Below are 24,508 nucleotides of genomic sequence, written 5' to 3'. Positions count from 1 at the left end.
ATTTCATCATCGATATGGCTCAAGGTCTTTTGTCACCATGTACAAATAAAGTCTGTGAAAAAAACCCATAAAAACGGTGTTACAAAGTAAAGGACGCGTTCGGATGTGATACTGTTATATACAAGCCCTTATACAAAACTTGTTTTCAACCATTACTGTCGAATTTCTAGTTCTAATTTGAACATTGGTCTGCGAGACATTGAACCATAGGTTTATCTAAACCTCGAAATTAATCATAGCGATTATAGATTAATTTTAAGTTGATCTTATTTACATCAATGGTGACTATTTTCCTAAACACATATAACTGTATGGTCTATAAAAACAGTACGTGACATGGGAGTTTTGTTATCATTTCCATTACTGAATGTTAGGTCGGATATTAAAAAGCACGTAAGAGTACACTTGATTGGTACAATTGTTATGAAGCGCTTGTCATACGTTGCTATGTAATGGCAAATTGGTGTTTTATAATTCATTCTTGGTTTTAATTGTCTCTGGTCCCCGCAGACCCTTTGACAGTCTATATAGAGATGAGGACAGGAGATGGTCCTGTTTAATTATTGACATACATCGTTGTGTGTACAAGTTGTAGACGCTGGTTACCTGGTTATACATATACATACCTATATATTTTGTTTACCTTGACAATAGATCGATCTACCTGTAATGTCAGTTGTATCAATTATCAGCAGTACCTGTATCAGGTATGTCACACAGGTATATCACACAGGTATGTCATACAAGTATGTCACACATGTATATCACACAGGTATGTCACACAGGTATGTCATACAGATATATTACACAGGTATGTCAAACAGGTATCACACAGGTATATCACACAGGTATATCACACCGGTATATCACACATGTGTATCACACAATTGTATCACAGAGGTATATCACAGAGGTGTATAACACAGGTGTGTTACACAGGTATGTCAAACAGGTATGTCACACAGGTATATCATACAGGTAAACCCACAGGTATGTCACACAGGTATGTCACACAGGTGTGTCACACATGTATATCACACAGGTATATCACACAGGTGTACCACACAGGTATGTCACACAATTGTATCACACAGGTATGTCACACATGTATATCACACAGGTATATCTCACAGGTATATCACACCGATATATCACACAGGTGAATCACACAGGTATATCACACAGGTATATTACACAGGTATATCTCACAGGTATATCACACAGGTGTATCACACAGGTATGTCACACATGGATATCACACATATATATCACACAGGTATGTCACACATGTATAGTACACATGTATATCACACATGTATATCACACAGGTATGTCACACATGTATATCACACAGGTGTATCACACAGGTATATCACACAGGTATGTCACACATGTATATCACACAGGTATATCACACAGGTATGTCACACAGGTATATCACACAGGTATATCACACAGGTATGTCACACAGGTATGTCACACATGTATATCACACATGTATATCACACAGGTATGCCACACATGTATATCACACAGGTATGTCACACATGTATATCACACAGGTATGTCACACATGTATATCACACATGTATATCACACAGGTATGTCACACATGTATATCACACAGGTATGTCACACATGTATATCACACAGGTATGTCACACATGTATATCACACAGGTATGTCACACAGGTATGTCACACATGTATATCACACAGGTATGTCACACATGTATATCACACAGGTATGTCACACAGGTATATCACACAGGTATGTCACACATGTATATCACACAGGTATGTCACACATGTATATCACACAGGTATGTCACACATATATATCACACAGGTATGTCACACATGTATATCACACAGGTGTATCACACAGGTATGTCACACATGTATATCACACAGGTGTATCACACATGTATATCACTCAGGTATATCACACATGTATATCACACAGGTGTATCACACAGGTATGTCACACATGTATATCACACAGGTACATCACACAGGTGTACCACACAGGTATATCACACATGTATATCACACAGGTGTATCACACAGGTATGTCACACATGTATATCACACAGGTACATCACACAGGTGTATCACACAGGTATATCACATATGTATATCACACAGGTACATCACACAGGTGTATCACACAGGTATATCACATATGTATTCACACAGGTGTATCACACAATTGTATCATAGAGGTATATCACATATGTATATCACACAGGTACATCACACAGGTGTATCACACATGTATATCACACATGTATATCACACAGGTATATCACACATGTATATCACACAGGTGTATCACACAGGTATGTCACACATGTATATCACACAGGTACATCACACAGGTGTATCACACAGGTATATCACATATGTATATCACACAGGTACATCACACAGGTGTATCACACAGGTATATCACATATGTATATCACACAGGTGTATCACACAATTGTATCATAGAGGTATATCACATATGTATATCACACAGGTACATCACACAGGTGTATCACACATGTATATCACACATGTATATCACACAGGTATATCACACATGTATATCACACAGGTGTATCACACAATTGTATCATAGAGGTATATCACATATGTATATCACACAGGTACATCACACAGGTGTATCACACATGTATATCACACATGTATATCACACATGTATATCACACATGTATATCACACATGTATATCACACAGGTATATCACACATGTATATCACACAGGTGTATCACACAATTGTATCATAGAGGTATATCACATATGTATATCACACAGGTACATCACACAGGTGTATCACACATGTATATCACACATGTATATCACACATGTATATCACACATGTATATCACACATGTATATCACACAGGTGTATCACACATGTATATCACACATGTATATCACACATGTATATCACACATGTATATCACACATGTATATCACACAGGTATATCACACATGTATATCACACAGGTGTATCACACAATTGTATCATAGAGGTATATCACATATGTATATCACACAGGTACATCACACAGGTGTATCACACATGTATATCACACATGTATATCACACATGTATATCACACATGTATATCATGTATATCACACAGGTGTATCACACATGTATATCACACATGTATATCACACATGTATATCACACAGGTATATCACACATGTATATCACACATGTATATCACACATGTATATCACACATGTATATCACACATGTATATCACACATGTATATCACACATGTATATCACACAGGTGTATCACACATGTATATCACACATGTATATCACACATGTATATCACACATGTATATCACACATGTATATCACACAGGTATATCACACATGTATATCACACAGGTGTATCACACATGTATATCACACAGGTGTATCACACAATTGTATCATAGAGGTATATCAGACAAAAATCCCTAGGAACTTCCATTAACCAATCTATAAACGACCATGATTAATAGTGTAACGGAATCCTATTCAATACTTAAATGGCCTTAAGTGTCGCTGGAGAGCCTGGTCTCGACATTTCCAATTTTTATTTTTTACTATAGAAATGTTTTACTTTTGCTGGGAGACCAGGGTCATATATGGTCATCAGTTCGCCAGCTATAAGTTATCGCTTCGTTATGGTGATAATCATGTTAAAGTTGGTTATAGGGAAGTTTTGGTTTTAGACTTAGTTAGTTAGAAGACCTGCTTTATCAGGTTTTTGACATTGTGTATAAATAAACCGTATCACGGTTATCACTGAATGACACGTATTAAGTAATGACAGTGTTCGCCTATCTGTCTTTCGTATGGTATTAGTCTGCAATTCGACCCCCCCCCCCCCCCCCCCCCCATTAAATTCTTTTTTTTTTTGTATATCAAAAACGCTTTCCAATTCAGTAACGACTTTCTAAGAGTTCATTCCGTATTGGACACGACTCCTAACAAAATGAAAAGGACAATAAACATCTTGTTTTGTTTTAAAATGACAGACCCCATGAATATAATCCGCACAGAAAAGCCTACGCACCATGATTACCAGTGTTGAGGTACTTGTCTACATAATCCATATGTGTCATGAAATTGATATCCCAGTTTCTGGTTAAAGTTACCAAATAAAGATACAAAAACACCAACTGTAAAGGGCATTAAGTACAAATTTGAAATATGACCCAACTGCAGAGCCAAATAATGAATTGCACTACATCATACAGCTGTTTCGTCCTTCTAAGACTCGTCAGTGTTGCTACATCATACAGCTGTTTCGTCCTTCTAAGACTCGTCAGTGTTGCTACATCATACAGCAGTTTCTCCTTCTAAGACTCGTCAGTGTTGCTACATCATACAGCTGTTTCTCCTTCTAAGACTCGTCAGTGTTGCTACATCATACAGCAGTTTCTCCTTCTAAGACTCGTCAGTGTTGCTACATCATACAGCTGTTTCGTCCTTCTAAGACTCGTCAGTGTTGCTACATCATACAGCAGTTTCTCCTTCTAAGACTCGTCAGTGTTGCTACATCATACAGCTGTTTCGTCCTTCTAAGACTCGTCAGTGTTGCTACATCATACAGCTGTTTCGTCCTTCTAAGACTCGTCAGTGTTGCTACATCATACAGCTGTTTCGTCCTTCTAAGACTCGTCAGTGTTGCTACATCACACAGCTGTTTCGTCCTTCTAAGACTCGTCAGTGTTGCTACATCATACGGCAGTTTCTCCTTCTAAGACTCGTCAGTGTTGCTACATCATACAGCAGTTTCTCCTTCTAAGACTCGTCAGTGTTGCTACATCATACAGCAGTTTCTCTTTCCAAGACTCGTCAGTGATGCTACATCATGCAGCAGTTTCTCCTTCTAAGACTCGTCAGTGTTGCTACATCATACAGCAGTTTCTCCTTCTAAGACTCGTCAGTGTTGCTACATCATACGGCAGTTTCTCCTTCTAAGACTCGTCAGTGTTGCTACATCATACAGCAGTTTCTCTTTCCAAGACTCGTCAGTGATGCTACATCATACAGCAGTTTCTCTTTCCAAGACTCGTCAGTGTTGCTACATCATACGGCAGTTTCTCCTTCTAAGACTAGTCAGTGTTGCTACATCATACAGCAGTTTCTCTTTCCAAGACTCGTCATTGTTGCTACATCACACAGCAGTTTCTCCTTCTAAGACTCGTCAGTGTTGGAAATAAAGTTGAAACCTAGGGGGCGACAGAGGAAAATCCAAAGTGATCGAAAGAAAAATAAAAAAAATGTAGATGGGGAGGTGCCGTCAATTATATGTGTATATTCTGAACCTTGTTACAACTTGGAGGACTCTAAGGATGACATACAGGTTACTGCAAACCTCGGGGACTTATAGTCTACCACAATTGTTTACTGCCTGCCATCACAAAGATTGTACACAAAACACACAGCTGAAGAGTACATTCATCATAGGTTCTTTAAAATTAAAATTAGAAATCGCTGTTTCTGTCGCTCAAATGTTTTATCAAAAGCTTGATTTCTTTCATGGAATTTATGAATCGCGTTATAATGTCTTTACTAATTTCGATCATTTTTCTTCGATTTGTTGTATTTTTCTTTAATTTAAAACTTCATTTTTTATTTTGTTTTTGTTTTTTTGTGTATTGTTTGTTGTTGTTGTTGTTTTTTTAAATCATTACCCATGAATTAGGCAAATTTCAGATAATAGAAGTATTGTATAGTGGACCTGCGTCTCAAGCCAAAAGTACACTGTTGCCAGTTTAATAATTTTCGATTCTGAATTACAATATCAACAAACCTATATTGATGACCACCAGGGACACAGACAAACAGATGTTTGTATGTCAGTCCAGTCACAGTGATCAATGGTTTGTCGGGACGGTGAAGTGTACAACAAACAAAGTGATCTTTTCCGGAGTTTCTGACGTACCAGGGCAGGGGAGAGAATTTCTAACAGAGTAGAAATAATTCTAATTTTACGTAAGTGTAAATAAGGACAGGGTGTTTTATTAAGTAGTTTCCTCAATAAACCTGCACAATTGTTCCGGTAGAAATTGCCTTTCTAAATCTGGTATTAGGCCGTATGGTTAAACACACAATTTCATCCCGGTATTTTATGGTATAAATTGATTTTATTGAGAATGTAATAAACTAATTTGGTGTGGTTTAATGAGATTTGCATATAATGCTATAATGGTATAGACAACCTCTCTCTATTAAGATGTTTGGTACAGACAACTTCTATATATTAAGATATTTGGTACAGACACCGTCTATATATTAAGATGTTTGGTACAGACAGCTTTTGTATATTAAGATGTTTGGTACATACAACTTCTATATATTAAGATGTTTGGTACAGACAACTTCTACATATTAAGATGTTTGGTACAGACAACTTCTATATATTAAGATGTTTGGTACAGACAGCTTTTGTATATTAAGATGTTTGGTACATACAACTTCTATATATTAAGATGTTTGGTACAGACAGCTTTTGTATATTAAGATGTTTGGTACAGACAACTTCTATATGTTAAGATGTTTGGTACAGACAACCTCTCTCTATTAAGATCTTTGGTACAGACAACTTCTATATATTAAGATGTTTGGTACAGACAACTTCTATATATTAAGATGTTTGGTACAGACAACTTCTATATATTAAGATGTTTGGTACAGACAGCTTTTGTATATTAAGATGTTTGGTACAGACAGCTTTTGTATATTAAGATGTTTGGTACAGACAACTTCTATATATTAAGATATTTGGTACAGACAGCTTTTGTATATTAAGATGTTTGGTACAGACAACTTCTATATATTAAGATATTTGGTACAGACAGCTTTTGTATATTAAGATGTTTGGTACAGACAACGTCTATATATTAAGATGTTTGGTACAGACAACTTCTATATATTAAGATGTTTAGTACAGACAACGTCTATATATTAAGATGTTTGGTACAGACAACTTCTATATATTAAGATGTTTGGTACAGACAGCTTTTGTATATTAAGATGTTTGGTACAGACAACTTCTATATATTAAGATGTTTGGTACAGACAACTTCTATATATTAAGATGTTTGGTACAGACAACTTCTATATATTAAGATGTTTGGTACAGACAACTTCTACATATCTAAGAAGTTTGGTACAGACAACTTCTACATATTAAGATGTTTGGTACAGACAACTTCTACATATTAAGATGTTTGGTACAGACAACTTCTCTCTATTAAGATGTTTGGTACAGACAACTTCTATATATTAAGATGTTTGGTACAGACAACTTCTACATATTAAGATGTTTGGTACAGACAACTTCTACATATTAAGATGTTTGGTACAGACAACTTCTACATATTAAGATGTTTGGTACAGACAACTTCTATATATTAAGATGTTTGGTACAGACAACTTCTACATATTAAGATGTTTGGTACAGACAACTTCTACATATTAAGATGTTTGGTACAGACAACTTCTATATGTTAAGATGTTTGGTACAGACAACCTCTCTCTATTAAGATGTTTGGTACAGACAACTTCTATATATTAAGATGTTTGGTACAGACAACCTCTCTCTATTAAGATGTTTGGTACAGACAGCTTTTGTATATTAAATATTTTGAATGTGTGAGTTTGTGTTCTGAAAATTGACATACAGAGAGTTATACTTTTGAAGGTGAAGTTTGTTTCTTGGAATAAGAAAAAAATGAATTAGTTTCATCTTGTAGAAAAAAGTTTTCTCCGCAAAACGTTCACCAGTGAAAAACCGTCCCCTTTAAGGAAAACAAAACCAATTTTGTTAATGTTTGTGTAAGTAAAACATTTCATTTTCGGATCTTTTGAAATTGAGTGTCTACAAATGTTAGAGTCGGAGAATAGAGGTATGAAATTGTTGTTTGACTAGTTAATTTTCTTCGTCTTACGAAAATTTAAGATTTATAAGAATACAGAAGATTGGCTGTCTTGAGTTCACAGTTACTTTCCATTGGGATACAAGCATTCAGACACGTGGAGTTCAGCGTGTAAACCGCATTTCTGAAATAATGGTTATGTTAACGCATCACTTTTTACGGAGCACCTTTCATCATCTAATCCTCAATATACCCATGACTTCTGACGCTAGCCTGGGCCATCTTTCCGATTGAGGCAGATGACAGCATCAACACGGGAGTGTTAGTTTATCGGTAATGACAGACGATAACCGTTAGAGTCGTAGATATTCTCAATCCAGGGATCAACTTCAGTGATACACATAAGAAAATAAATAAAACAAAATTACGTCACTAGGTATTGTCTCCTTACATTACTGGATAATTCGGAAGAGAATAATACATAAATCCAAATCACCACTTGTAAAAAACGTACCGACAACTTCGGATGTCTCCTGTCATGATCTCTGGTCGAAGCCACTCCACAACGTCTGTTGTTTTATAGATAAACTTTAGTGAACCTTTACCATTCAGAGATAGACAAGCCACTCCACAACGTCTGTTGTTTTATAGGTAAACTTTAGTGAACCTTTACCATTCAGAGATAGACATGCCACTCCACAACGTCTGTTGTTTTATAGATCTACGTAAGTGAACCGTTACCATTCAGAGATAGACATGCCACTCCACAACGTCTGATGTTTTATCGGTAAACTTTAGTGAACCTTTACCATTCAGAGATAGACATGCCACCCCACAACGTCTGTTGTTTTATAGGTAAACTTTAGTGAACTTTTACCATTCAGAGATAGACATGCCACTCCACAACGTCTGTTGTTTTATAGGTAAACTTTAGTGAACCTTTACCATTCAGAGATAGACATGCCACCCCACAACGTCTGTTGTTTTATAGGTAAACTTCAGTGAACCTTTACCATTCAGAGATAGACATGCCACTCCACAACGTCTGTTGTTTTATAGGTAAACTTTAGTGAACCTTTACCATTCAGAGATAGACATGCCACTCAACAACGTCTGTTGTTTTATAGGTAAACTTTAGTGAACCTTTACCATTCAGAGATAGACATGCCACTCAACAACGTCTGTTGTTTTATAGGTAAACTTTAGTGAACCTTCACCATTCAGAGATAGACATGCCACTCCACAACGTCTGTTGTTTTATAGGTAAACTTTAGTGAACCTTTACCATTCAGAGATAGACATGCCACTCCACAACGTCTGTTGTTTTATATGTAAACTTTAGTGAACCTTTACCATTCAGAGATAGACATGCCACTCCACAACGTCTGTTGTTTTATAGGTAAACTTTAGTGAACCTTCACCATTCAGAGATAGACATGTCACTCCACAACGTCTGTTGTTTTATAGGTAAACTTTAGTGAACCTTTACCATTCAGAGATAGACATGTCACTCCACAACGTCTGTTGTTTTATAGGTAAACTTTAGTGAACCTTTACCATTCAGAGATAGACATGCCACTCCACAACGTCTGATGTTTTATAGATCTACTTTTGTGAACCTCTACCATTCAGAGATGGACAAGCCACTCCACATAAACATAAAAATGTCATTCTTTATCTCCAGTAGGAATGGGGTCTGCGATTCTGATGTCCATCTCCTTGCGGACTTGTTTTCATAAGTCTGAATTTTCCGAAGTGTTTATCAGAATTGATAACATAACCTTCAACATATGGCATTTTAATGTCGCAGTTTGTATAAAGCAGCTTGTTTCAAAAGATAACTTTATTTACACAATAAAACATACACAACACCGACATTGATCAGTACAGAATGGAATATTGATTTCTGTTAATGTGATGTGTGTACTCTAGTTTACAATATAGATTTCATCCAGTCACAGTAAAACGTTCGTTTTGTTATGTTTTGCAGATACTGTTTAAGTTCGAAATAACGGTTGTACGATATGTTAAACATCATATCGTCCAGGAGTTCTTTACTTCTAGTGTCTACATCCTAAAGCATAACATGTAGCGAACCTTTAACATTGGTCATTAAGAGACGTGAGGTATTGTTGAGGGTCACACAACTTACAGCAGGAAAGCGGTGATCCGACAGTAGGACAAGACAATAGGACAGTAATTCAATCCTACCTTTAATGGTATAATTGGCGTGGACTGCATGTATTTCTTTTTCTGTTAGAAATTAACACCAGAACTCTGGTTTAAATGTAATTGTTTACAATGCTGCTACATAGTATTATTGTTGTAAATATCCCGCAGGTCCCATCACCAGGAGATGGTAGATGGCGGTACCTGTATAAACACTACCGGGGAAGTAAAGTGACATACATTATATATATATCAATAAAGACAGTAAACAAAATACATAACAATTTAAATCACATCATATCACAAGCCTTTATTTCATTAATATACATTTCTCAGACACAAACACTGATGATATCAGATACAACTGTAATTTCCTTCTTTGTGACGTGTACCATGTATATTGGTGCCTTCAGTGAAAACTTTTATTTACCAAAATCCTCTATGTCACATGTACCTATGTCGTTCATTATCCACCGCCAATGTCAGGAGTCTTTCATGGTATTTGCTGATCTTATGAAGGAAATTTTAATACAATTTTTGTGTCTGAAGACTTTTTTTGTTGTGTTTTACATATTGTCATAAACATATCATATTATCATAAACACATCATATTATCATAGTGATAAGAGAATTCACGCCAGTCAACGAAAGCATGTCTGAAATTGAACACACGTTGAAAACCAATTCCGAGTTTTACATTATTTGTAACGCAGATGAAACCGTATGATGATATAGACTGTGACACGATGTAAAATGTTCACGCCTCTCATGTGATACAAAGTATCTAAAACATCATGCACGTGCATCACACTTATCAAATGTGAAAACATGCAGAGTGCATGTGGTTACGATCACACGAAATGTAATGCACACACATACACAATCATTATACAAGGATCACACGTGCAAATATACATAACAAGTGCGAACATGCGCAAAACATATCAACAAATACATACGTCGCACGTGCACATATAGAGCACTTTTTAAAGACAAGTGTGATCATATAAACACTTTAAATTACTACTAATATAAAATATAAAATAACTTTAGTTGGTACCATAACTTCACCGTTAGTACCGACATCCATACAATTGTACTAAAATAAACTAATATATGATACATGTACGTATGATACTATAAAAAACGGACCTGCACAAGGCACGTACCCAGACATTTTTGTTCGCACACATGCATTGCACAGGTAATGTTGCAATATCACTAGTGGGTGTTAACAAAGACATCATATGTAAACATTCACAACTTAGACATTCATACGTTCGCAGGGATATTCATTCATACAATAAGAAATGCTCTTTGCGTTTCTTCATCAAAACAAACTTTCGATTTTTTGTTTTTCGTCGATAGTCGCAAAATTGTCATCATCCTTCCCAAACAGATAGACGAATGCCGTTGTATGCAAACCCGTTGTACTAAAATCCTCCAAAAGTGTGTGTACACATTACAAAGAGTCGATATTTCTATAGTAAACTGTTCAGCGTACATTTCCTTCCTTATATCTATTCCTTAAACACCAATAGGGCAAGATTTGTAGCAATACATTTAATACTAAGTTCTTTCAAAGTTTGTTCCATAGATCCTTTCTTAAACTCTCCCTATTACGAGACTATGAGAGTCTAAGGTTTTCATCAAAGATAGTCTCTAACACTACATCTTTGTCCGGAAGAGAAATAGAAGATGTTTCTCTGGTATGTGCATCACAATTTATAACAACGGAAGACATAACATCACTCTCATACACGTGGGTACAATCAGTGCCTCACATCGGCTGTAAATAAACATTGATGGTTCTCTAACACTCCTCGAAAACATTCTCAACATGAACAAGACAGCAGCACAGCACTCACACAGGTATCCACTCGCCACGTGACAAATACATATTTTACTATATGAAATAAAATGGTTCTGAAGAAAAAATATCGCTGTGACAAAAATATATCTGCTAGATACTTCATGTCACAACATATTGCTGAAAATGTCCTCTGGTGACGAACAGCTTATTATCACTAGAAAACTGTACCATATATATCTTTTGCGTAGGAACAAAACTAAACGTAATGCCACACAAACATATCGGTTAAATATGGAAATTATCATAACTAGTCTCTAAAGGTATTCTCACAAAATATCTTCCAGTTCTGGTAGTGGTTTGAAGTTATATCGGTTATAAGTTTTGACCGATACGTTAACACAGGATAGAGTAGTAGGTCATGAATTATTCCTTTTTTTAAGAAATTATTGTATTGTGTTTCACGACGTTCTGTTACTGAAGCAGAGCGATGTTTGTCAGGTATTAATACTGCTGTGGTCAGGAAGATGTTGTGAGATATCGTTATACAGCACAAAACTTTTCTGTTCTCAATGTAAAACATTTCTGTTCTCAGTGTAATGACCTTGTTAGATTACACATATGCTGGTGTACCTAGCAGAGCTGTGTTTTGCTAAATATTCCCATTCCATCGTGACGATGAAACTTCACCAAAGAAAAATAAATGAAAGAAAATATCGCCGCGAGGAATTTACAGCAATTTAAAGAAAAACAGTTGTTAAGAAAATTATAAATGTGATAAACAGAACCCTACAGAAGTTTACATCAGATCTAGGAGGGATCCTCGACTTTTCACGCCTCGTTGATGTGTATCGTTTTTACTTTAATGAAATGGTTTGTATTTTAAATGTATTGATATTTCTGTAGTTAGGAAAATTTTGTAAAGTAATATTTTCTGTTGGTGTTATCGTTATTGCTGAGACCATCCAGATGTTAAAGAGTTTCTGTCTTCTAGTTTTAAGGTTGCTAGGCAGATGCCTATGTCACGGATTTTAAATAATTTCTTGGAAACAACCGAGTTACAGCGCATGCATTTACGGAGTTGTCAAAATGTATTATGTTTTCTAATATCATGCTGAAAAGAATCATTCCGAACGTCGAGACGACAATCAAGCAGGAAGAAAGCATTTAATGTTATACTGTAAATCACCATGTTGTTGGGGGACAGGGGTACTTTATATACACCAAACATCAACAAAAACTCCATAAAACGACGAGTTTGTTTCGTAGTGGGAAATTAACACAGACCAGAGGGAACAATTTAGCCCACTGAAGGAATCTTTCAATATTAGATGATTTACAATATAATATCTTAGACGGCAAACAACTTTCTGTGTTTCAATGGTAACCAATCGATGACGATAAAACTGTGTAAATATAAAGATATTTTCTATGACGATATTGTAGGTTCTCCAGAGACATTGAGACCGAAGTTCTTATCATCATCGTAATTAGGATTCACGTGTTTTGTTTGTTATCTGTTCACCACGGAACTATTGGTAACAGAGAAAGGTTGGTTACAGTCGTCAAAAAAAAAAAAAAAAATGACGATTTGTCAATAGATCAAGCAAGAGAGAGGAATGCAGTTGGCTTCAGCAGAGGTTGGTCATTGATCATCACTGGACAGGCATCTGTGAAATAACTTGGTTATATCATCATGAAAAAGCAGGTTGCTGGTGCGACTAGTGATGAACATAGGTACACAAGTTTTAATGTTCTGGCATAATTAATGTTGAAATTTTGTGGCTGAGCCGAATCAACTGGATAAAACCATTCAGTAACACAAACATAACATTAAAATCATAAAAAAATCACATATCAGTCGAAACAAGCAACCTGATTTTACATATCACAACATGCATTATAATCTATATTATTCCAGGTCTTATCACAGTTATTTCCCCTGTATTAAGTAGCATGCAGTATGATAATGGTTAAGGTTTGGCTAGTAGCCATAAACCCGTTTATTTTACGGTTCAATCAATAACTATACAGTATAGTATTCCAGTAATTTTGTTGTCCTTAATAACTGCCCTTTTACAGGTAATGTCTTCATACGTAATGACAGTATGTAGGATTAGTATTTAACGACGGGTCAGTTACACTAGAAGAACTGCTCTGGGAATTTGTATATAAATATATATTGATATAAAGCCAGAGTTTAACCCTTATCATACTGATCCTCGCATGGTGTGAAGAACATCCGAATAAGTATAAGATGAAGTGTTTAGAGAAACGTTCTTATATTCAAATTTAGTTCATCTTCAGAGGAAAACGTCTCTAAATTTTACATAAGAGTCTGTCTAGAAAAAAAATCCTTTGATTTAACTTTGGTTCATCTTCAGAGGAAAACGTCTCTAGATTTTACATAAGAGCCTGTTTAGAAAAGAAATCCTTATATTCAACTTTAGTTCATCTTCAGAAGAAAATGCCTCTAGATTTTACATAACAGCATGTTTAGAAAAGAAATCCTTAGATTTAACTTTAGTTCATCTTCAGAGGAAAACGTCTCTAGATTTTAAATAAGAGCATGTTCAGAAGACAAAATGTCCTTAAATTTAACTTGAGGACATGTGAAGAAAAAATTCACCAGATTACATAAGGGCGCATTTGGTAGAAGAAAAACGTCACGAGACTTTTACATAAGGGCATGTTTAGAAGAAAAACGTTTCTAGATTTCAGTTCACAGACAGTTGTAAAAACTAAAAAATAGATATCGCCTCAGCCCAGCTCAGCTCACCCAATATATCTCCGTCTTTTTTCTCTGAAAAATAGAACAAAGCATTGGAATCAGTTATGAAATCGTAGAAAAATAATTCCTGTTTATATCAGCACTTACAAACATCAGATTCAACTCCTAATGGGGCTAGCGATGGAGGCGTATTGCTGTTTATTTATGTAGGTTTAAAAAGATTGGATTAAACCTAATGGTAAATCATAACATGTATCATTATGGTTTCGTCTAAGAATATAATTCAAAATCAATATACCGGATGATAACGTTTCTTTCTTACACACAAAAACAAAACAACTTTATTGGTATCATGGCTGTATTTATTGATAAATATGGCCAATTTAACAAAAACAATCCATACGGGGACAAAGTTGTTTTTCGCGATAAAACGGTGACTTTTTTTATTTCCCGCGACAATGGCGACACACCAGCTGTCACACATAAAGTTTTACCTCCCAATTAACGCACAAAATCAAGATGCATTGCTCTAGATAAAATGTTTGTTAATATCTACTACCAATAAAATGGCAAATTATGTATTGCCAGAAAGGACAGGGTACTCTATAGCGAATATATTTTTACCTGTAAATATCCAAATTTGACTAGGTAAACTCCCAATGTAGGTGGGCGATTACAGGGCATTAATTATTTAATCAGGATAATTAAGCAGCCATTTTAATTCAGTTCTTTAAGTTAATAGTCTGTAGACCACTGATAAATATAACTGACAGCATTCCATAATTATACAGTCGAGAGGGAAAATTGAATCTAATTTGAACAATAAAGGATGGGTTCCGTAGACTCCAACAACACCACACCTTTTGTCAGGCGGAGTACAGGTGTACTACAAGTATGCATTGTTACATAATCAGATGATTTCGGCATTCCCAAACGTGTGGAAGTTAGTTGCTGAGCTGCAGTGTTCATATATCAATAAATTCAGACCATCAACATTTTTCTAACTTTCAAACGTGACTCTTTAAATCAGAATTTCAATTCGTTGTACGTCATAAACTTATCTTGGCCTTCAAAAAATACACAACTTCAAACATAAAACCACGGTACTCACACGACAAAAAGTTCTAGAAAACTAACTTGCTAAGTGGTTGTGATGTTATCAACCTGACGTCAAATGGAAGACCGACTGACACTTTGATTACCAAGGATTACATGTCAGTTTAGACATAGTGTGTATCTCTCGATTTATTTCTTACCATTATAAAGTCCACGTGTCACTGGTAATTAGCATCTTGTATCAATTAACAGTGAACTTCAGAATAATTACTAAACAATTAAACTATATGACAAAGTGATAAAGGAAATAAATAAATCCCCAAAAAGACTATTCAAACAAAAGCAAAACTTTCAACTGTTGTTGAACATGATAGATAAAGAACGGGTCGTCACGAAAATGTACAGAAAACAAACCCTTAACATACATGGAGTTTGGCACATGCAGGATTTACATAACAATGGTTCATATGACAGATATCACATTACAATACTTAGTAATTATGCTCACGATGTATATCTTATAATTCCTGCCCCGCCCCCTCCACTTACCCTGTACCCTAACCCCACCCCATCCCACCCTCCCCGCTCCACCACAGCCAACACAATAGCAGTGTTATTACAGACAATTAACAGTTACGACAAATGATCACGAGGACTGAGCCTTCACTGCGGTCATTCAAGCTCTCGATTGGTCACTTTAATATCAGTGTCGTATTTCGAGCTCATTACGTGGGACCTGCACCATATGATATATCAGTACACCACGTGATATATCAGTACACCACGTGGTATATCAGTACATCACGTGGTATATCAGTACATCAGAAACAAGTGTTTGTCATGTAGGATTACACTGTCCCCTTCAGAGTAGGATTGTATCTTAACGAATGCTGCCATGACCTTCCGATAAACACTTGCTTAGTAAGACTCTTTCAAAACCCTAACCGGTTAACTCAAGTCTAACACAGATTCCATCCGTGTATTAAGTCTCATATCTAATGTTCAGAATCTGATGTTTAATTTTAATGCAAACTATTAATTTCACGACACGAACACAGACCCATTGAAGTTATCAAACTGTCACAGAAACTATGACTGACAATGTGTACTGACGGTAGATGGTATAAGACATCACACCCTGAGAACGTGACTGAGATAACAATGTAATAGCGACATCATTTATGCCATGCCACCTTAGCCTTTTTATCTTTCTTGTCATCCTTCTTGTTCTTGGAGGATCGACCTCTTCCTTCTTCCTTCATTCTATCCTCTCTCTCCTTTTGTTTGGCTATTCGCCGGCGTCGTCTCTCCCACAACCACACAAAGATGAAGATGAGTATGAATACTCCTACCCCAATCCCCGCTGACATGCCCAGTAGTGTGAGCGATTCTGAAACCACACCAGAATTAATTAATGTTAATTACAAGAACAACAAATATATCAACAAAATCTAAATTTGAATTTAAAATGTAAAGATCAATGAAAAGAGGCCAAAATATTATCAGAAGAAAGATTACCATGGCGACCTCTAAACAAATACAAGAGAGATTACATGCTTCAAACAAGTGAATGTTAACATTTTTGCTTCATCGATAACATCCAGCATGTAAGCCTTGGTGAGGTTTTCATGACTATTAACAATATTTGCAATAAGAGATATCAAAATAAAATACTGTTAAGATATGATGTTAAATTGCATCAATAAAAAATACCGGAACTACATTACGAGAACGAACTTTATGATACATATAGTGGCGTGCAGAAACAATAATGACCTCAACATGTTGTTACTTCACCGAATAGTTCCAAGTGGTGTAGCTTTATAGACACCAGTAATTCAGTTTATAGATCATTCCTTATTGTTTATTTACTTCAAGATGCTGATAAGTTGATTTATAAAACATGTTTTATTTTGTAGCCTTAGTGAGTCCCATGATTACATACTCCGACACCAACTGTGTTGTGTATTCATTTCTATGCGATATTTACGTAATTCATTTGATTCTAATTTTAGGTAAACCAAGTTATTCTCTGTGTATCCAACTGAAATCCAGTTCCGTATTTTTGTGGCCTGATCAATTATATGGTTTTTTTCTAGAGAACTAATTCAATCAATGTTAAGTAAACGATTAATTCTATGCTTATCCGGCCCAACTACCGTTCATGATTTGTAATCCAATTACTGTCATTCATCGTTGGCCCCGTCAAATACATAACTATGTATACCGCCTCATTCTATGTGTATATTCCCACCTAGCTGTATTCTGATGTATGTTTTGCACTGACTACCTAACTCCAGACATCCTTATGTACGCCTTATACCGTACCGGTAGGTAACAGTGGTCTGATCGTGCGTTGACCATATTAAGACGTTACAACAATGATTTTATAGTTCTGTTATACCGAGGGATTAAATAGTCATAATTATCTCAATGATCCCAGGCTTGCATTGCTTATCTTACCATGAGAGTCATAGGCTCCTGCAGCTTATCCCAAGCTCCCTTAGTTTATTTTACAGAATTACAAAGTCACGATGATCTCAAAGATCCCAGGCTCCCGTAGCTTATTAAGTCGAGGAAATACTTAGCTTCTGTAGATTAATTTACCGAGAAAATGTCCTGTTTTCGTAACTTGTTTTATAGAAGTAGTAAAAGTTCACGATGAACTCAACGATCGATCCCAGGTTTCCGTATTTAATCGCAGGAATACGCAGTTTCCATAGTTTATTTCACAGAAGGATAAAAAAGTAAAAATGATTTCAACTTCCGTAGATTACTTCATCAATAGGATTCCAGGCTTCATGTAACTATTACAGAAGCTTACTCTTCATGAACACCTGGTCTTTTTCTTCTGGTAATTTTTCATGGGTTTCCGTGTAAATGTTTCTGTTGTTCATATTTTACCCCAAGTTTGGATTATGATTGTGTTGACATGTTGGTATTTTCTTGTTTCACCCTAGTTTTATTGAATTTGAGTTAAGATTATGATTGTGTTGACATGTTGGTATTTTCTTGTTTCACCCTAGTTTTATTGAATTTGAGTTAAGATTATGATTGTGTTGACATGTTGGTATTTTGTTTTTATTTAGTTGCCCGCATGCGATTCCTATTGAGACACGTGATCGTGTTTAACGTGCCAGTCCCAAGATATCATTCTTTACAGGTGCCTCTATGATTATGTAACACCTTCTAGCCATGAATCTTTTGCATAGCTAACTGTTGTCCTTGAAAAAAACACATTAATTAATGTACCAATCCATGTTCTAGTATTCAGTGCCAAAATAAAAATTGTGGTTTTGGATTTTGTCGTTATATTTATCTAATTATGTAATTCAAGAGTTTTTCATGATAAATTACTTACCGAACCCGAGACCAATACAATCTGATTCGTCACAGTCTTTCTCGCAGCCACAGTCATTGAATCCATCACAGAGGTAAGCCCGTGGTAAACACACAAAGTTGGAGCATTGAAATTCGAACGATTTACACGCTGAAATGATATCAACATGGCTGCCAATTATACACAGCAGTAACCAGTAATCAACGATCAGATGAAATATTACACATAGTTTTGTAGTGATGAAACGTAATATCATATTCTTAATATCCAAGGATATATCCACAACAGAAGCAGGTAGTTATCGCTCTGGGTACATCACTATATACACAGCTCCGTGTGATCATTCCGTGTTTATACAGTCTCAATACTCTATCACAAACCACTGTTGATTTCCGCCATAACACAGACTTATATTGTCCACGTTCAGGTGTTTTAAGTGCCACCAGTACTTGGGTGTACATGTGTTCACAAGTAATACACACCCACTTCACGAGTTTTAACTACCCTATGTACAATGGTGAAGAGTTTAACACATAAGCGAAACAGCCAGGTATCGATGATTTTTTTCTCTTATTAACGTGCCAATACAATGGATATCCTTGAAGCATTAGCAGTTAAACCTTCCGAATGGAAATTGTTTACAAGAATACCATATAGCGGTGAACATATAGACTAAAGCACCACTAGATATTAAGAAATGACGATACAAGTATGATCGTTCACCAATATTACCAGGTACCGTGGCGATGACAGTAAATGTATATCTACAGGTACCGTGGTAATGACAGTAAATGTATATCTACAGGTACCGTGGTGATGACAGTATATCTACACGTACCGTGGTGATGACAGTATATCTACAGGTACCGTGGTGATGACAGTAAATGTATATCTACAGGTACCGTGGTGATGACAGTAAATGTATATCTACAGGTAACGTGGTGATGACAGTATATCTACAGGTACCGTGGTAATGACAGTAAATGTATATCTACAGGTACCGTGGTGATGACAGTAGATCTACAGGTACCGTGGTGATGACAGTATATCTACAGGTACCGTGGTGATGACAGTAAATGTATATCTACAGGTACCGTGGTGATGACAGTATATCTACAGGTACCGTGGTGATGACAGTAAATGTATATCTACAGGTACCGTGGTGATGACAGTATATCTACAGGTACCGTGGTGATGACAGTAAATGTACAGGTACCGTGGTGATGACAGTAAATGTATATCTACAGGTACCGTGGTGATGACAGTAAATGTATATCTACAGGTAACGTGGTGATGACAGTAAATGTATATCTACAGGTAACGTGGTGATGACAGTAGATCTACAGGTACCGTGGTGATGACAGTAGATCTACAGGTACAGTTGTGATGAAAGTATATCTACAGGTACCGTGGTGATGACAGTATATCTACAGGTACCGTGGTGATGACAGTAAATGTATATCTACAGGTACCGTGGTGATGACAGTATATCTACAGGTACCGTGGTGATGACAGCAAATGTATATCTACAGGTCCCGTGGTGATGACAGTATATCTACAGGTACCGTGGTGATGACAGTAAATGTACAGGTACCGTGGTGATGACAGTAAATGTATATCTACAGGTACCGTGGTGATGACAGTAAATGTATATCTACAGGTAACGTGGTGATGACAGTAGATCTACAGGTACCGTGGTGATGACAGTAGATCTACAGGTACAGTTGTGATGACAGTATATCTACAGGTACCATGGTGATGACAGTATATCTACAGGTACCGTGGTGATGACAGTATATCTACAGGTACCGTGGTGATGACAGTATATCTACAGGTAACGTGGTGATGACAGTATATCTACAGGTACCGTGGTGATGACAGTATATCTACAGGTAACGTGGTGATGACAGTATATCTACAGGTAACGTGGTGATGACAGTATATCTACAGGTACCGTGGTGATGAGAGTAAATGTATATCTACAGGTACCGTGGTGATGAGAGTAAATGTATATCTACAGGTACCGTTGTGATGACAGTAAATGTATATCTACAGGTACCGTGGTGATGGCATTAATGTATATCTACAGGTACCGTGGTGATGGCATTAATGTATATCTACAGGTACCGTGGTGATGACAGTATATCTACAGGTACCGTGGTGATGACAGTATGTAAAATGTACATCTACAGGTACCGTGGTGATGACAGTATGTAAATGTACATCTACAGGTACCGTGGTGATGACAGTAAACGTAGACATCTTTTAATGTTACAATACAGATTAAATCTGATGTGATGTAGACAGTTTTAATGTTACAATACAGATTAGGTCTGATGTGATGTAGGCAGTTCTAATGTTATAATACAGATCAGGTCTGATGTGATGTAGGCAGTTTTAATGTGACAATACAGATTAGGTCTGAGGTAGACATGCTACTACTACACAGTTGTGATGTCTACTGTGGGCATGTATCACACTATCATTAAACATGTTTTAATGTTACAGGTCGATAATTCCATTAGCTGTATTGGTATATTTGCACACGGCTCAGTGAAATCACTTTAATGACGATTAAGATTTTATTTCACGTGGTCTGGTTTCATTACGGATTTTATTAAATGTGCATGAATATGTAATTGTAATCACTTTTAAAACAGGACAACTTTCATGTTCTGTATAATCTATTTCCAATGGTAATCCCAAACATTACTCATATTCTTGTCAACTGTTAAAATACTTTTTTCTTAATTCTTAAACGTAATTAATATCACAGTAGCACTGGAAAGTTTAACTTATATAAATATGTGATACAAAAATGGACTATCCGGGAATAATAACGCTAACACCAGTAAACGTAGCAGCAACACGGCAAAATATTTCCTGTCGCAGTTTTTTAAATCCAAAAGGTTGGAAAATTCAAACTCCACATAAAAAAAGGTACAGCCCAGGAGTTGTCCGAACCATAATCCTGATCGTTTTGGTATGAAATAATTTTATATTATTTAAACATCAAACACGTATTGAGAAGACTTTCCTTTACTTATTCCCTTTGCATACTGTAGAATATTTCTTGTTCCACAAACAGAGAGAGAAAAATTTGACGTTTCGATGACAATACACCATCACCTTCATCAGAAGAATAACCATTGTGAAGCGTATTGGTACTGAGGTGAAAAGTGAAGCGTAGGTAACAAGTGTAGCAGTTTGTAATGAATGAAATAGGTGCTTGTTGGCGTGATATGTACCGTTACAATGGACACAGTCAGAACATAGCTCAATGTTTGGTTGGAAAAGTGAGAGGTTGTACAAAGTGTTTTGACCACAAATAATAGAACCTTAATTCTATATAATAAACATATAATGTGTGTTATCTTAAAATAGAACCAATTGGACTCCAACTAGACTTAATGACAGTGAAGAAGGATGACGTGCAATCTTTTGTTCTATCGGATATATATACAGTATCATAATTTATTGACTAAATATGGTATACCAGATGGCTGTGAAGACAATAGATTAATGATGAATGTTAATGTACAAAACGGCTTACCTGCCAGAGGATCGGTGAGGTTAGCCATCGAATGCGCTGGAAAATTCAATAAATTAATTAAAACATAATAAATGAAAATGAATGTATTTACTGCTGATTCAAACTGTATATCGATTTGTATCCACGACTTATTTGACATAAACTATAACTACAATGTGTTCTAATTAATTGGCATATTTAATAATGTCTACTTGATGAAGTGTGATACATTTTGTTATTTAAGGTATAATGGTGACCATCATCTCTAGCTGGACCATTCAAATCCGATCTAAGAATGAGAAGTTGGTGTCCTTACTTGCGGCTACAGTGGTAAGAACCATGTACAGAGCGTGCGTGTTGACGGCCCCATCGCTGGTAAACTCTACCCATAGCCAGCGACCTGAAGAGGTGACCACCTGGTTAGTGACGGTGCCGCATGTGGCGGGAAGGAGTTCATTCTGGTCCGTGTTTCCATCCTTCACCTAAAACAACATATAACAAGTTTTAAGTCCGTACATTGCATTCTCCATATAGACTCAACTTATCAATATTTGGTCTTCAGTAGTTGTTTTGATGATGTCGATCTGCCGGTAAATATCTATTACGTCTATTGAATGGTTTTCACACACTTATCACATAAAGGACAGAAATTAAAATCTGCGAAACAAATTTGCACCGAAGTTGTTAATAACCAGAGATGGGAATCATAAAACATTATGGTTTAAAGTTAAATGTACTTTAGACAAAGTTATGATATTCCCTGTACAAACCTGATGATGACAATTATCTAGTTGTAACAATTGATCTACCGTAATAATACTGTATCTATCATTATAATAATGTATTTATCGATATAACAGTTTGTCTATCGTTATAACAGCGTGTCTATCGTTATTACAGTGTTTGTATAACAGTGTGACTATCATTATAATAGTGTATTTATCGATATAACAGTTTGTCTCTCGTTATAACAGCGTGTCTATCGTTATTACAGTGTTTGTATAACAGTATGCCTATCGTTATTACAGTGTTTGTATAACTGTATAACAGTGTGTCTATCATTATTACAGTGTTTGTATAACAGTATGACAGTATGTCTATCATTACTACAGTGTTTGTATCACAGTGTGTCTATCATTATTACAGTGTTTGTATAACAGTGTGTCTATCATTATTACAGTGTTTGTATAAATGTGTCTATCATTAATACAGTGTTTGTATAACAGTATGTCTATCATTATTACAGTGTTTGTATAACAGTATGTCTATCATTATTACAGTGTTTGTATAACAGTATGTCTATCATTATTACAGTGTTTGTATAACAGTATGTCTATCATTATTACAGTGTTTGTATAACAGTATGTCTATCATTATTACAGTGTTTGTATAACAGTGTGTCTATCATTATTACAGTGTTTGTATAACAGTGTGTCTATCATTATTACAGTGTTTGTATAACAGTATGTCTATCATTATTACAGTGTTTGTATGACAGTATGTCTATCATTATTACAGTGTTTGTATGACAGTATGTCTATCATTATTACAGTGTTTGTATAACAGTATGTCTATCATTATTACAGTGTTTGTATAACAGTGTGTCTATCATTACTACAGTGTTTGTATAACAGTGTGTCTATCATTACTACAGTGTTTGTATAACAGTGTGTCTATCATTATTACAGTGTTTGTATAAATGTGTCTATCATTAATACAGTGTTTATCATTATTACAGTGTTTGTATTACAGTATGACAGTATGTCTATCATTACTACAGTGTTTGTATCACAGTGTGTCTATCATTATTACAGTGTTTGTATAACAGTATGACAGTATGTCTATCATTACTACAGTGTTTGTATCACAGTGTGTCTATCATTATTACAGTGTTTGTATAACAGTATGTCTATCATTATTACAGTGTTTGTATAACAGTATGACAGTATGTCTATCATTACTACAGT

The 24,508-nt window shown here is 35.8% G+C and overlaps 1 protein-coding gene across 1 annotated transcript; it reads right to left on the bottom strand.

Annotated features, from left to right (window-relative positions):
* Window positions 1-11,037: 11,037 nt before the first annotated feature.
* LOC132564223 (uncharacterized) lies at window positions 11,038-23,023 on the bottom strand (the record flags this gene model as incomplete). Its single annotated transcript, XM_060228894.1, has 5 exons — window positions 11,038-14,685; window positions 16,863-17,059; window positions 19,031-19,159; window positions 22,563-22,598; window positions 22,858-23,023. Coding segments are annotated over 5 exons (561 nt in total), but the record flags the coding sequence as incomplete, so codon positions are not given.
* Between the last annotated feature and the right edge of the window lie 1,485 nt (window positions 23,024-24,508).

This window comes from Ylistrum balloti, unplaced genomic scaffold (assembly GCF_031769215.1).
Source record: "Ylistrum balloti isolate Yb309-2 unplaced genomic scaffold, AGI_CSIRO_Ybal_v1 Utg372086, whole genome shotgun sequence".
NCBI classification, from domain to species: domain Eukaryota; kingdom Metazoa; phylum Mollusca; class Bivalvia; order Pectinida; family Pectinidae; genus Ylistrum; species Ylistrum balloti.
The sequence above is the reverse complement of the archived record's forward strand: the minus strand, read 5'-3'. Positions and strand labels throughout refer to the sequence as shown.